The sequence below is a fragment of the Pipistrellus hanaki genome, assembly GCF_964339955.1.
Source record: "Pipistrellus hanaki genome assembly, chromosome: 11".
Classification (NCBI taxonomy): domain Eukaryota; kingdom Metazoa; phylum Chordata; class Mammalia; order Chiroptera; family Vespertilionidae; genus Pipistrellus; species Pipistrellus hanaki.
Genome location: NC_140513.1, coordinates 2,230,064 through 2,243,839, shown reverse-complemented (window position 1 = coordinate 2,243,839; position 13,776 = coordinate 2,230,064). Strand labels below are relative to the sequence as shown.

The window sequence follows — 13,776 nt, the reverse complement described above, 5'->3', positions numbered from 1 at the left end:
CGCAGCAAGGCCCGCCTGCGCAGGGCTTGAGGGAAGGGGTGGTGACATCCCCGGAGGCTCAGGGGAGGAGAAGGAGAAAGCCATTGGGCCCTGGCCGGTTGGCTCAGTGGATAGAGCATCAGCTGCAGGCCAAGGGTCCCGGGTTCAACTCCCGTCAAAGGCATGTACCTCACCTGCGGGCTCCCGGCCCGGGCCTGCTTGGGGCTGGTACAGGAGGCAGCTCATCGATGTGTTTCTCACCTCGATGTGTCCCTCTCCCCTCTCTCTTCCACTTTCCCTGACAATCACTCCCCATCCCGGACGGGAAGCTGAGGCCGGGTAAGCCAGCATTGTGCCGAGGTCACGGCGAACGTCTCGGCTGCGCTTGGTGCGGGCCCGGTGACGTCCCGCGTGGGCTGCGGGCGGAGGAGCCGTGCTCATTGCGGCTCAGCCGGGGCGGGCGGGCACGGGACTGCCTCTGGGAGGTGGCGGGCAGGAGCCGGCCAGAGTGGGGGGCTGGACGAGGAGGAACCAGCCCCGTGACCTTGGCAGCGGCCCCCGCACGCCCGCGCGCCGCAGGCCTGGCACCCCGCCCCCCCGGATCCCTCCGCCGGCATCACGGCGTGCTCCCGGGCTTGGCCGGCCTCCTGCGCCCTTTTAACCAGCCAAGGTCAGCGGCACCCGGCGCTGCGATGGCAATCTCTCCGCGTGGCGCTGGATCTAAAAATACCTCGTCCCCGGGCCAGAGGCGGCACACCCCGGCTCGCACAGCTGGTTCCTCTCCAGCGGCTCCATGAACGGAGAGAACACACACACCTGAGACCTTCCCAGGTCAAATGCATTTTGCAAACTAACTCTGTTAGACAAAGTCAGGTGGTTCGTTCCCGCCGGCCTCGTCGGAGCCTTTGATCTGCCCGTGCACCGCACGCCGGTGGTGGGGGCGGGGTGAGGGGGCACCAGGAGGGCACGTTGGCCTGTAGGTTTGAGCGCAGGGTCATCTCTGGGGTCCCCAGGAGGAAGGGCCCCCCATGCTTTTCCCAGAAGCCCACGGGATACAGTGCAGGCAAAAGCAGGCCTCCAGTCCTTGGCAGGGAAAGTGGCGCCACCGTTAATACAAGAACAAGCCCCTGAGCCTCCGTGGGCCCCGCCCGGTGCACGCAGCTGTGGATGGAGCTGAGGGAACGGCCCGGCTCCCCCCGCCGTGCTGAGAAGATCCGCGCCGGCCAGTGTCCGGCTGGGGGAGCCGGTCCGGCGGGGGCCGAGAGCAGGGGCAGTGGGTGGTGTGCCGGTCTCCGGGGGCCTCCCCAGGCCTGAGGGCCCTCTCCTGCCAGGGAAGGTCTGCCACCCAGAGGCTCCCTAGCCCGGAGCAGAGGGGTCCGGAGCGGGGCTCATGGCACCCCCACCCCGACCGAGGCTGGGAAGCCCTGAAACCAAGGTCAGAGACGGGCCCACCACCTGAGTCCCGGAGGCTGAACGGTGTCCCTCCCGGGAGGGGGAGCGGGAGCGACTGCCTGAGGGGGAGTCCTGGCTGGGGGGGAGGGGGAAGGGGGGCGGCCTCTGGGGTCCCTGCAGCCCCCCACCTCCCAGGCCCCCCCGAGCTCACTGACTGTGCTGTGTCCCTGCAGGTGCAAGTGTAACCTGCACGCCAACCTGTGCTCCGTGCGCGAGGGCAGCCTGCAGTGCGAGTGCGAGCACAACACCACGGGCCCCGACTGCGGCCGGTGCCGCAAGAACTTCCGCACGCGGTCCTGGCGGCCCGGCTCCTACCTGCCGCCGCCGCACGGCTCCCCCAACGCCTGTACGTACCGCCCGGCCGCCAGCCCGCCGGCCGGGTCTCCCTCCCGCCCTCCAACCCCGCACACACACGCGCACACACGCACACACACACACACACACACACATGCACACGCGCACACACATGCACACACACTCAAATGTGTACGCACAAACACAGGCAAACTGCACACACAAACACATGCACACGCAAGCACACCTGTGCGCATGCACATATACACACATGTAGTCGATAACATATATATGCACACACAACAGTGTGTGTGCACACACAGGAAGCCTCATCTGCATGGGGCCTTGGCGGGCTCGGGTGAGCTGCTGGCGTCTCCCTCTCTCCTTCCCCTCCTTGCCCGGGGGCTGGGGCGGGAGGAGGCCCTGGGTGCGGGGCAGGGCGGTGGGGACCCTCCTCCAGCTGACTGATCAGCACTCCCTCCCAGCCGGCACTCACAGGCAGTGCCAGCCACGGTCCGGCCAGCCCCTCTGCCCCAGCCGCCGGAGGCAGGGCTCCTGTTCCCGGTTCAGAGGGTCCTGTGACGCCTTCACGGGTCCGGCCCCCTGCACAGCCGTCCTCAGTGCGGCCACAGGTCCTGCATCACAGACACCCGCTCCCCGGGCCCTCAGCCAGCTTCCCCGGGGCCCCACCCCACCCCGCGGCGGCGGTACTGTTCCCCATCCTCCAGACGGTCAGACCAGGCCCTGCCCTCCGCGCCCTCCTGGGACTCTGGGCGTCTTACCCCCTCCACCAGCACCCCCCACGGGAGAGACAGGCGTGGTGGCTTCAGGCTGACAGGGTGGCGGCCGTGGCCGCGGACTGGCCTGGAGGCTGATGATGGCCGGCCCCTCCTGCTCCTCTCCCAGGAGCCCAGCTACGCCTCCCTGAGGGCCACCCAGGGCTCCGGGCCCCACAGGCGGATTCGCCGGCCCCGCCCAGCTGAGCCCCTTCTCTCCACAGGTGCCGCCGCGGGCTCCGCTGTGGGCAGTGAGTACACGCCGGGGCCGGGCCGGCTGCAGTGCCCGCTGCCTGCATGTGCTGGGAAGAGGACAGCAGGGGGTCTCCTGCCCACTGGGCCCTGGGGCGCCCCACTCCCTCCACTTGTGCCCTGTGCTTCCCATCGCCTCTCCCGCTCCCTCCTGCCCCCGCTCCTCCCACCGGCTCCTCCCAGTGCTGCTTTGGAAGGCCCCTCCCTCTCGGCCAGGCAAGAGTGGGTCACCTTCTCCCCAGCAGCAGAACCCTCAGCCTGACCCTGGGCCGGCCCCCGCTGGGCAGCTGAGCTGTCGCTCCGGAGAGGCTGGGGGCGGGAGTGTTGTTCTGGGGCTGGTTAGGGGGGTCCTAAGGCGGCCAGGGCAGCGCAGGCCCCGTAGTCAGCCTGGGCGGCTTCCCCCAGCGGGTGTGTCGGCTGCTCTGAGCGCTGCCAGTGCCAAGCGGCCAGCGGCGGGGACCCCAAATCTCAGAAATGCTTTGGAGGCACCGCCTCTCCCACCAGGGCTCTTTGGGGCTCCACCTGACCCAGGGGGCACCCAGGGGCCCCGAGGGCACCACAGAAAGCTGGGTCTGAGGGGGCCCAGGTCTGTCATGGGGGCCCACGATGCTGCTCTGCGTTGCCCCCACCCGCCAGCTCCCACCTCGCTCGCTCCTCTCTCTCAGCGGCACCGGCGGGGCCCTGGGGCCCTGGGCCATAAGGGGCGATCACTCCTGCCCCCACATCCACTGGGCACAGAGCCCTCGAGGTGGTGCCGTGTCCGCCTGTATGCGGCAGCCTGTGCGGGTGGGGCCGGTCGTGCACCCCCCCACACACACACACACACATACACACACACACACACACACACACACACACACACACGAGGAACCCGGCTCCACTGGCTGAGCTGCTGCTGATGGGTAAGGGCGCAGGGCACAGCTGGGAGTTAGGAGAGGGCCCGGGGCCTGGCGGCCAGCGAGGAGCCCCCACCTGCTGACTGTCGGGGAGCCCTGAGAGAGCCCCCCCCCGGCTGTCCGGGGAGGCGTGGCAGCTGTGCGTCCTGAGCCGGGCGGGCAGGAGGGCTGCTCCAGGGTGACAGCCAGCGACCCGAGGCGCCCACGGTTTGGGGTCTTCATGCCTCTTTAGCAACTGCAGCCCCTGCCTGGGCCCCACTGTGCCTGGCGCCCTGCTAAGACGGACAGCGCTGCAGGGCCCACAGCTCTGAGATGGGCCGCGGTCGCCCCCACCCACTGGCGAGGGCAGGCTCGGGGCAGCTGGGCCGTCCATGCACCTCAGGGAAGCGGTCGGAAAGAGAACCGGGGAAACGGAGGAGCAGCTGCTCACGGACAGCCAGGCACTGGGCAGGCATCACACTCGGGCTCGCTGACGGGCGCTCCCTGCCCACTGAGCCGCCCAGCCTGGCCCTGCGGCCTGGGGCTGAGGGAGTGCAGCGTAGGCCTGGCTCACACAGCTGGCAATTCCGCAGGAACAGACGGGCCTCCATCTGCTCTTGGCACCGGACACGGGCCCCTGCCAGGACGCTCCTCCCACAGCCGAGCCTGTCCCCGCCCCGGGGGCCTCTCCCGTCCCCGGACCCCGTCCCCGGAAGGTCCTGAGGCTCCAGATGCCGCTCCGGGCGCTGCAGGCTTTGGCCAGAGTCCAGCTGGCCGGGCCCCGCTGGCCCAGCGGCTTCTCCCTCCTCCAGGCGGCTGTCCGCGGGGCAGGGGACAAGCCGCTCCCCCGCCGATCCTGCCCGGAGGGAGCGGGAGCCGCGGGCAGGCGGATGCGGCTCTAACTGAGCCCTGAGCGCCCGGTGAGGTCAGCTCGGCACCCGGAGGCTCCGTGGAAAGGCCCCGCTCCCAGCCGGTAGATATTCTTTTCCTCTCCCCACGTCCGGCAGGCCGGCGTCCGAGAAACCCCTTTGGCAGCAGAAAAAACCCCGATTTCTCCCGTCCCTCCGGCCTGGCCTTTGAAATCCGGCTCAGAGCAATGTGACTCCGCCCTCGCTGCTTCCCCGGCTGTGCATTGGGGGTTACTGACACCCGTCCCAGCCACTGCAGCTGCTGTCCCGTAGGCGCTGCCTCTGCTGTAGATTCGGACCCGTTCTGTGTGGCCATGTACACAGCGCTTCTTAGAGCCGCTTCTGACCAGGGCCTGTGCAGTGTGGCGCCTCGGGGTGTCCCCAGGACACCCCCAGCCCCAGCCCCCGGTGTGACTTCCTTTCTCCTCTGCTTCCGCCCAAGAGTGGAGCAGGCCACCGACAGCAGCCCCCCCAGGGGCGAGCCCCCGCTGGCCCCAGGTGTCCTCCCGCGCAGAAGGTACGGGGCTCTTCCTCTCCCGCCCATAGCCCCCCCCCCCCTTAGCGGGGGTAGCAGGGTACTGGTGCGTGGTGGGGACTGGGTGGGAGTGGGCCCAGGGGGCTGAGCTGAGGGACTTGGAGTTCTACCCCCCACACCTCTCACCTCTCACCTCCCCCTTTTACCCCACCCCCCGTGGAGAATGCTCTGGGGCAGTGATGGCGCTCAGGTCCAGAGGCTTTGTGGGGAATGTGTATCAGAAGGAAGCACGGTCCGGGCGGCAGGACCAGCCGGGCACAGGCTTTGGGGGGGGGGCGGGGAATGAGTGGCCCACATGACCAAGGGCAGAGTGTTGTTAAAGGAGAGCTGGCAGGGGCTTGGGGGTGCAGGGGAGAGGCCCTGATACCAACCGAGAGCCTCATTCTCTAACTACACACACAGGAGACATAAGGAACCTGCCACCCTCATCCCAGCTCTCCTGTCCCCTCAGCAGCCCTGCGGCTGGGCGGTAACAGGGCTTTGAGCGCCCTCTGCTGGCAGGACCTGGAACCACGAGCAGTGAGACCGGGTCTGCAGTTAGTTCCCAACAACCTGGAGGCCCTGAGCCCGCACCCTCCCAGGTGGTGGAGCAGTTAGAGCAGCTGGGCTGGGTGGCGCCCTGGGCTGGCTGGGGCGCCAAAAGCTCCCGGGGGAAGCTGAGGGACGAGGGACACTGCTCCCGCAGGGTGGGGGGGTCTGGACAGTCTGCTCCGCAAATCGCGGGGCGTGACGGGGGTAAGGACTCACGCGGTGGATGGAGCAGGGAGTTCCCTCAGGAAGGAAGGGAGATGCCCGGGGCCGGATGCCAGGCTCAGCCTGGACGTGATGCTCCCGGAGCGGGAGGCTGGACGGCAGGAGGGATGTTCACCCTGTCACCTGGTCCAGCTCGGCTGGGGCCCGCGCTGCAGGTGGCAGGAGGAGAGACGGGAGGGTGAGTCCGGCTGGGTGGCAGCTGGTCCCCGAGGGGCCCAGAGTGGCTGGCTCTGCATGCTCCCGTGAGCCCGGTCACTCACGTCAGAGCAGGTAGGTGCCGGGCTGCCAGAGCTCGCAGGGCTCCTGGGGCCGTTGCTGGGGGCAGGGGGCCGGGCTGATGGAAGAGCTGGTTCCTAACCTCCCCGGCCCGGCCCCGCCCCGCCCCGCCCAGGCCCCACGCCTTCCCAGCTGCCGCCCATCTCCTCGCCCATCTCCTCGGCTGCTGCCAACAGAATTCCAGGTGGGGGAGGCCCCGGCCGGCCGCTCTCCTCACACCGTGCCCGCCCCTCCTCTGGGGCCTCCCCGCCCGGAGCAGCTGGGCCAAGGTGACCGGACCGCCTCCCTCAGCCTCCCCGGGGAGCGGAGCAGATGAGTCAGAGCTCAGTGGGCAGCACGGCAGCAGAGCAGCCGCCAGAAATAGCCGGTCCCGCTCCCCGGGGAGGTGGCCCGGGGCCGTCTCGGTTGAAGCAAGATCTGGGGCGCAGAGGTGACCGACCTGCTCCTCGGACGCTGGAGGGTGACCGCCTTCTCCCGGGAGAGACAGTGTGAGGGGGAGGCCCAGGAGGCCCATCAGGGGCTCATTTCTCCAAGGTCTCCCATGCCCTTGACCCCTGACCCTGGTCATCCTCCCTCTCCCATCGCGGAAGGGGGGTCGCGACCTCTGGAGCCACAACAATGGTGGTCAGAGGGTGGCCGCATCCTTCCCTGTTCAGGGGTGACCACACCGGCTTCTTATGCAAAGAGGGGCCGCATCCCTTAGGAGGGACACGGAGAAATGACCCCCCTCCTGAGTCAGGGAAGGTGACCCTCCGCACCAAACCCCGTCCCTCATGAGGGTGAGGAATCCGCCTGCTGTCCCTGGGGCCTTGCCCCGGGTCACAGGCTCGCTCAGTCCCTGGAGCAGGTGCGGGGCTGGAGACAGCTGGGGGGGGGGGCAGCAATGGCTGGCCCCCCGTTAGGGCGGAGCTGGGCCAGCCCAGGAGCAGGCAGCGCGAGCAGGCCCCCTGGTGGCCATCACGTTTGCAGAGCAGCCCCGGTGCCAGGAAGGGCTGCCATGGCAGCCAGCAGTCCATCTTCCAGAGCAGCACGGAGGAAGCTCCGCCCCCATCCACCCTGAGTGGTGGGGACACACTGCCCCCTGGCCCTCCCTGAGCTCGCACTGGCATGACCACCCTCCCTGCATGCAGCATTGCTAGGCACCCTGGCATCTCCTGGGCATCCCCACAGAGCAACTGGCCAGGCACTGCCCACTGGGCCTCCCTGGGTCCCGGCCGCAGGGCCAGGGGCAGTTGGTGGGCTAGGCCCACCAGGCTCTCCTTCGAGCTCAAAACTGGCACCCTCTCCCCCGAGTGGTAAGGGGTGCTGGAGGCCGGTCCGGGCCAGGGCTGCCCTGCGTGTTCGGGGGCAGGGCCTCCTCGCCCGGGGCCTCGGCTTCCCGGAGTGCGCGGGCCGGGGCAGCAGGCAGGCCCGCTCCCCTCGCTCACTGACCGTTTCTCCCACGCGGCGGCCAGACTGCGAGTGCTACGGCCACTCCAACCGCTGCAGCTACATCGACTTCCTCAACGTGGTCACCTGTGTGAGCTGCAAGCACAACACGCGGGGCCAGCACTGCCAGCACTGCCGCCTGGGCTTCTACCGCAACGGCTCCGCCGAGCTGGACGACGAGAACGTGTGCATCGGTGAGGAGGGGCGGGATGGGGGCCTAACCCTCACCGCCTTAACCCCATTCCTAACCCAACCCTAACATTCACACCCCTAACCCTGTCCACAACCCTAATACTAACCCTAACCCTAACATTCACAACCCTAACCCTGTCCACAACCCTAACCCTGGGAGGGCCCAGCACAAGATGTGCTGGACCACGTGCCTGTCTCGGTGAGGGGCACACGGAAGGCCCAGCGGGGTGGAACCCCCGAGGGCTATGGACACGCCCCTTCCCCGGAGCAGAGGCCCCAAGAAACCAGCTGCTCCTCCGCCCGCCCGGAAAGGGGGTATGGGTGAGGGCTGCCCCCCTCTCCCTACACACACCCCCCACACACACACTCCCTCACCCCCCACACACACACACCCACACACACACAACCCCCACACACACACACACATACCACACACACACACCCACACACACACAACCCCCCCACCCCCACACACACACCTACGACAGCCCCCACTCACAGCTCTTTGGAGCCGGAGGGACCGGCAGCTCCAGGCCCAGGTGCGGAGACGGGAGACCGAGGCCCAGCGGGAGGGTCTGCCCCAGGGGCCCAGGCCGCACAGCCGGGGCCGGAGGGAGGAGGCGGGGACGGTGCCAGGGAACGAAGTGGGTCTCGAGGTTTGGGCCCGCCGCCCCTGACCGCGCCGCCCGGCCCCCAGAGTGCAACTGCAACCAGATCGGCGCCGTGCACGACCGGTGCAACGAGACCGGCTTCTGCGAGTGTCGCGAGGGCGCGGCGGGGCCCAAGTGCGACGACTGCCTCCCCACGCACCACTGGCGCCAGGGCTGCTACCGTGAGTGCGGGGCCGCCGGGGGCGGGGCGTCCGGCAAAGGGGCGGGCCCTGGTCTGGGGCGGGGCCTGGTGCTGGGGGCGGGGCCAGGTGGGGGGCCTGTGCCGGGGGAGCGGTCGGTGTCGGTGGGACTCGGAGGAGCGGAGCGGCGGAGCTGGTTGCTCGGGAAGGAGCTGGAGGCGAACCAGAGCGGGGTGGGTGCATTGTCCGGGGAGGGAGGGAGCCGGCCTGGCCGAGCCCCGCCCTTAGTGGAGGGAAGGGGCCGGAGCGGGCGTTCCGGGCACAGGAGCAGCACCCGGTGCCCGGAGCGGGGCAGCCGCAAACAGAGGCGGGAGGGAGGCGGGGGTCCCCGGGGGGCGCTCCCCTCCGCGCAGGGACGTCCCGCTCCAGGGGCGCCCTGAGCCCCCGGCAGCCCCTGGGCTCAGGCCGCGCCCCGGGCGTGCACACCCGGCGCAGGGGCTCCAGCGTGGGCGGTGCGGGGCCTTGAGGGCCGTGAGCCACCGGCCGAGCTAACGCCCCTTCGCCCGCAGCCAACGTGTGCGACGACGACCAGCTGCTCTGCCAGAACGGCGGCACCTGCGTGCAGAACCAGCGCTGCGCCTGCCCGCCCGGCTTCACCGGCCCGCGCTGCGAGCGGCCCCGCTGCGCCCCCGACGGCGGCGACGGCGGCCTGGACTGCGACCGCGCGCCCGGCGCCGCGCCGCGCCCCGCCACGCTGCTGGGCTGCCTGCTGCTGCCGGCGCTGGCCGCCCGCCTGGGCCGCTGAGCCCGGGGCCGCCCGCCTGGGCCGCTGAGCCCCGGGCCGCCCGCCTGGGCCGCTGAGGACCGGCCCGCCGCCCTGCACTTGCCCCGGGCCGCTGCGGGGAGGGTGCGGCCGGCTGCTCCCAGGTGCTACTCGGCAGCCTCCGCGCCTCCTGCCCCGCCCCGGGCTGCAGCAGGGGGCGCTGTGGGACACGGCCCCAGTGGCCTCCGGTTTTGGTCTTAGTTTTTCTATTTCCGGCCGACCCTTTCCTTTTTTTAATTTTTTTGCTGGCGATGAGACAGGGCGGGAGAAGCGCTGCTCACCGAGCACCCCCAGGTACACACACACTCTGACTGTTGCAGACACCCCTGCGCCTGTCCCTGGCTGACCACCAGCCACGGACCCTCAACTCCAGTTGCCTACAATTCCAGTCGCTGACCTGATTCTCTTTTGTATTCTTTCTTGGTTTTCCTTTGCAACCCGCCAGACCCCAGGCTCGGGAGCGGCCTGGTGCAGAGGACCACACCGTCTGGGGAGGGAGTTCAGAGGAGGGCTGGATCTTTGTTTTGTAGAGAACTATTTTTGTTTGTAATAACCGTCCCCTATGAGAAGGGACAGGAGCGACGCTGGTCACCACGGGGTGGTCATCCTATATAATAAAAGCCTAATATGCTAAGTGGCCATTCATTCTACTGGTTGCTATGACACACACTGACCACAAGGGGGCAGGCGCTCCAGTAGGTTAGCTTGCTACTGGAGTCTGGCTGATTGGGAAGGGCGAGACTGGCAGGACACACCCTGGCGCCCTCCCATGGTCCCTCCCCTGCCCGATTGTGTGCTGGTGATGTCCATGGGCCTGGCCTGCGCCTTCTCAGAATCCAGGACTCCTTGGGATGTCAGAGAGCCGGTTTCAGCCTGATCCCTGCAGCCCAGGCCGAGGGACCCCACCGGTGCATGAGTCCATGCAATGGGCCTCTAGTTGGTGTACATTCAGAGTAATTCTGCTCATTGCTGCTTCTAGAGGCGCCCCCCCCCCTTTTTTTTATGTGTTCATTTGGGATTTAAAGGGAGCTCATGAGCTAGCCTTAAAGCAACTCCCCAGGCCCTTCTGTGGAGGAGGGGCAGCTGCCCGCCGTGGGTGTGGCCAGCAGAGCTCTGACTGTGACCCCCATTCCCCACACCTGGGGGGTGCCATCCCCTTCCACTAAAGCTAGACTACACCAGCTTATGGCACTGGGCTCAGCTGTCCGCACGCGCCCGCACGTGGTGGTGATCTGCCGGGACGTCCCAGGAGGGCGGGCCGGCGTCCAACAGCGGGGCTTCCAGGCTCCAAGCCTCGTGCCCTGTGTCAAGTGTGTGTGCACCCACTGTGGGCTAGTGTCCCGGGTGCACACACAATCTCGGGTGGGCACAGGAGGGATGGCCAAGGGGGCGGGGGCAGTGCAGGGGTTGGGAGGGGAAGCGCTGAAGGATGAGGCCTTTGCTAGGGACAGCGCCTGTGTGATCCAGTGCTGCATAGGGCAGGGCCTATCTGGTGCCTTCTGGGATGTTTGCAGCATCCTGGCCTTGAGCCTTTGGCCACCAGCAGCTCCTCCTCCCCATGTGATAGCCAAAAGGAGTTGAACACTGGGAGCAAACTTGCCCCAGGTTTAGAACCACTGCGCGAGGCAGGAGTATCATACCCATTTTACAGAAGGGGAAGTGGAGGCTAGGAGAGGGGACCAAACTCACCTGAAGTCCCACTTGGTAAGAAGCAGGGGCAGGAGTTGACTCAGGACAGCCTGACTCCAGAGTCGAGTCTAACCCAGACCAGTGCCCCAGACAGGGCACCCCCCAGGGCTGGACCCAATGGCTCCTGCCCACCCCTCCCCCCCCTGCAGTGAGGGCCCTGGGGAGCTGGCTCCATCAGAATGGCTTTGCTGCCAGGGGAAATGCCTTCCTCCCCCACCCCCAATAAGCAGACCGCTGCGTCTGCAGCTCCTGCCTCCTGCCATGCCGTCCATTGGGGCGGTTTCTGGGGTCCGGGGGCTGTTGTCCGCTCTCTCAGCAGGCCGGCCAGGTCGGAGGGCAGGGATGACGGGGGGGGGGGGGGGGGGCACGCCATGCCTGCACCCGTGCTGGCCTCGGCAGGTCCCAGCACTTCGGCTTTGGGCTGGGCTGACCCCCCCACCCCCATGCCCCTGGGACTCCCACAGACTCGGGCCAGAAGAGTTAAGGGAAAAGGGCCCAAAGAAAAGCTGTACTTGCTAATTTTTCCTTTTTAAACACAAATCACGGCCGTAGGGAAGTTATAGAGGCGAGATGATCATTTTTAAATGAAAATCGCCCCCGATCCTCCATCCCGAGCTCATAACTGTTACTGCTTCTGATGTATGGCTCCAGCTTCTCCATAAAGCACGCCGCGCCGACCGCCCACGTGCCAAGCCCCCTGGCAGCTCTGTGCAGAGGGGGCCGTTCTCGTGCCAGGGCTGCGCCGGGCGCTGAGCAGGCTCCATGCACAGCCTGTGGGCTGAGAACCCGGCTCCCTGTCCTGGCCAGCAGCTGGGGCTCCACCCCAAGGCCGCCCCGGCGACCCGGGCAGGAAGGAGCACGGGTGGGACTCAGGACGCCCACACACATCAGGGAAGCCACAGCAGCACCCTGCACCCTGCCTGTCACCCTGCCTGCCCGTGCCCACCCCTGCCTGTCCGGCATTCCCCATGCCACCAACTAGAGGAAGGGCATGAGGAGACAATCACAGCCAGCACAGAGAGGGCAGGCAAGCTGCCCATGGTCACACAGCCCAGCAGAGGCAGAGTCCAGATGCAAACCCAGTATCAGCACAGAAGCCAAGCTTGTAACACGGCAACGATAAGCTTGTCTTACACACCCTTCTTCAGCCTGCTCTGTAACACTTAGCAAGTCCTCCTGAGCATGAAAGACCTTCTACAATAAAGAAGGCAGCTGCACGCCCTCCGCCACCCAGAGCCCTGGCCCTGCTGGCCACAGGACTGGCTCCCGGCACAGATTTCCCACTGCCAGGCCCACGTGCTCTCAGTGAGGGGATCTGGCCAGGCCCCCCGAGTCTCTACAGTTCACAGCTGACCCATCGCCCACATTTCCCCCCGAAAGGGTCGGTGGTCCCCAAAGCAGAGGGGATGATGGTGAAGGGCATCTACTCTGAAGTCTGATCACCTGGTGACGGTGGGCAAGGGATCCAGTCTCTGTGCCTCGGTCTCCTCATCTGTGAAATGGGGGCATAAAAATGTTACCTGCGCAGACCGGTTTGGCTCAACGGATAGAGCGTCTGCTTGGGGACTGAAGGGTCCCGGGTTCGATTCCGGTCAATGGCATGTACTTTGGTTGCGGGCCTATAGCCAGTAGGGGGTGTGCAAGAGGCAGCTGATCGATGACTCTCTCTCATCGATGTTTCTAACTATCTCTCTCCCTTCCTCTCTGTACAACATCAATTAAAAAAAAAGTTACCTGTATCACGGTGGTGGTGAGGATAAACAAGTGGACACAGGTGGTGCTCACAACACTGCTGGCCTTGTGTCCGTGATGCCAGCTGCTGTCCACTTCCTCTCCCCCCGTGGGTGCAGGAGCCCAGGCTCTACACCAGGGGTCTTCAAACTACGGCCCGCGGGCCACATGCGGCCCGCAGAGGAGTCTGATCCGGCCCGCCAGGTTTTTTGGGCAGTGAGCGCAGCCGAGGTGTTACAGTAGGGATTAGTAGTTCATATAGTCCGGCCCTCCAGCTCTCTGAGGGACCGTGATCTGGCCCCCACTTTAAAAAGTTTGAGGACCCCTGGGCTACACCATTCAACTAGGTGGGGCGGGGAGGGGCGTGGAGTGGCTGTTCCCATCAGTAACGTCCAGTTCCCATGCTGGTGTCCAGTCTGCTGGTGACTCCACGGCCGGCCTTTCACTTCCATTGGCCTCACCTCTAACAGAGGCTTTATGGCACCGAAGGGGTGAGAGCTGCGGAGTGCGCGTTGGTCAGCGGCCCCAGGTCACCCGTTTAGCCCGACTCGCTCACCTTAATGCACTGGCTGCACTCACTCAATCAGACATTCCAGGCCGGAGCCCGGGAGCGGAGGCTTCAAAAGCTCCCCGGTGACACCACAGTGCCCGTGGCTGAGCACCAGGCTAATGACTGTCCACAGCCGTGCTGCTGGGAACGGGCTGCGGGGGCAGCAGCCAGGCCCAGTGCTCCCGCCACCCGGCCGCTGCGGCACCATTTATGCCCTTGTCTGGACCGATGTCCTGTGCAGGAGAGGACACTCGGGGCCTTCAGAAATCCCACGTGCAGAGAAACCGCCCTCAGCCACACAACACGGATGTCTATTTGAGCTGGGCTGTTTTCGCTTCCTCCCTGTTTATTCCACTAACGGCGAATGCAGGCGATACCAGGAGGGGGGACTGCACCTGCGCTGGGCAGGAGAGCTGTAAAACCACTGCTCCAGTGTGACAAGTCCTCCGACGCCACGGTCCTCGCAGGGCACA

General features: G+C 66.8%; 1 protein-coding gene across 3 annotated transcripts in view; it reads left to right on the top strand.

Annotated features, from left to right (window-relative positions):
- The window catches only part of NTNG2 (netrin G2), a 41,144-nt gene extending 31,177 nt beyond the window's left edge, over window positions 1-9,967 (top strand). For all 3 annotated transcript variants that reach the window (XM_084898654.1, XM_084898656.1, XM_084898655.1), the window contains 5 exons: window positions 1,605-1,777; window positions 2,726-2,752; window positions 7,555-7,722; window positions 8,418-8,552; window positions 9,080-9,967. In XM_084898654.1, coding sequence (XP_084754780.1) covers window positions 1,605-1,777; window positions 2,726-2,752; window positions 7,555-7,722; window positions 8,418-8,552; window positions 9,080-9,315 — 739 coding nt within the window. In that variant the 3' untranslated portion in view covers window positions 9,316-9,967. The remainder of the gene's footprint in view (window positions 1-1,604; window positions 1,778-2,725; window positions 2,753-7,554; window positions 7,723-8,417; window positions 8,553-9,079) is intronic.
- The last annotated feature ends 3,809 nt before the right edge of the window (window positions 9,968-13,776 follow it).